Raw genomic sequence first — 1,012 nt, forward strand, 5'->3', positions numbered from 1 at the left:
AGCAAAGTTAAAATGTAACACTAAAAAAATCTATTTTTGAATTGTGTGAATCAATGCGAATCGGCAGAAGATAGAATCAAGATTCATATGTGAATCAATTTTTTCCCCGCCCCTATAATTATCTAGCTGACTAACACAGATGAAGTTTTGATTAAATCTGTGATGGTCTTGGAAGCATCAGTAAACAAAAATGTTTGCATAAAAAATGTATCTGTAATGCAAATGTATTTTAGTATTATTATCATTTTACTTAATATTATTTCTAGAATATATAAAAATAGGTTGTTAAAAATTGTTTCTTTTGTTCCAAGTAAAAAAGCAGAATACATTCTTATTGTTGAGGCCTATGATTTTGTGCTGCCGTAAACCAGTTCTCAGAGGACATCATCATTAGTTTTACAATGTACACTTACTGGTGTTGATGAGGAATTGGTTGGAAACTCCAGGGTGGTCTACATCATGAATGGCAGCAGCAAACAACGCAGCCAGGATTTCAAGATCAGTGAAAACGGCCTGGTGGGAAGATGCCATAGTATGATGATCATTATGTAAAGTGTCAGTGCTGACTATGAAATCTGATTTCAGATAATGAAAGTTTTGCTTTTGAATGGGCACTGGCTATCCCATGTTGGCATATACTCACGTCCAGTGCCGGTGTGGAGAGCAGCACATGTGTTGACTGTGTGACATCAGCGGCATGCTGGCTGTTGTGATAGGCTACGTTGGCATGGTAGTGGTCTTCCAGTGTCATCACATAAGTGATAAACGTGTCCACTGGGATCCGAAATGTCTTTAATAGATCCCTTTCCTTTAACGCATTACAGATCGTAGACAGAACATAAAGAGTGGAAATAAAAAAAACTATCATTAGTCATTATAAATAATGAAGAGGTTTGCTGTCGTAACTAGCATTGCTGGGTATCAATACAGATTTCCTGATTGGATTAGATTATTTTGATTCCAGTAAAAAGCCCCGTTCACACCAAGAACGATAACGATAAAGATAACGATA

General features: G+C 36.5%; 1 protein-coding gene across 1 annotated transcript in view; it reads right to left on the reverse strand.

Moving 5' to 3' along the window:
• Positions 1-413: 413 nt before the first annotated feature.
• Positions 414-1,012, reverse strand: part of LOC107578120 (cAMP-specific 3',5'-cyclic phosphodiesterase 4D-like) — a gene marked incomplete at its 3' end in the record, with an annotated part of 6,385 nt that continues 5,786 nt past the window's right edge. Inside the window, exons 5-6 of the mRNA XM_016264106.1 lie at positions 644-808; positions 414-513 (exon numbers count right to left, since the gene is read on the reverse strand). Coding sequence (XP_016119592.1) covers positions 414-513; positions 644-808 — 265 coding nt within the window. The remainder of the gene's footprint in view (positions 514-643; positions 809-1,012) is intronic.

The sequence above is a fragment of the Sinocyclocheilus grahami genome, unplaced genomic scaffold (assembly GCF_001515645.1).
Source record: "Sinocyclocheilus grahami isolate Dianchi unplaced genomic scaffold, SAMN03320097.WGS_v1.1 scaffold8943.1, whole genome shotgun sequence".
NCBI lineage: Eukaryota > Metazoa > Chordata > Actinopteri > Cypriniformes > Cyprinidae > Sinocyclocheilus > Sinocyclocheilus grahami.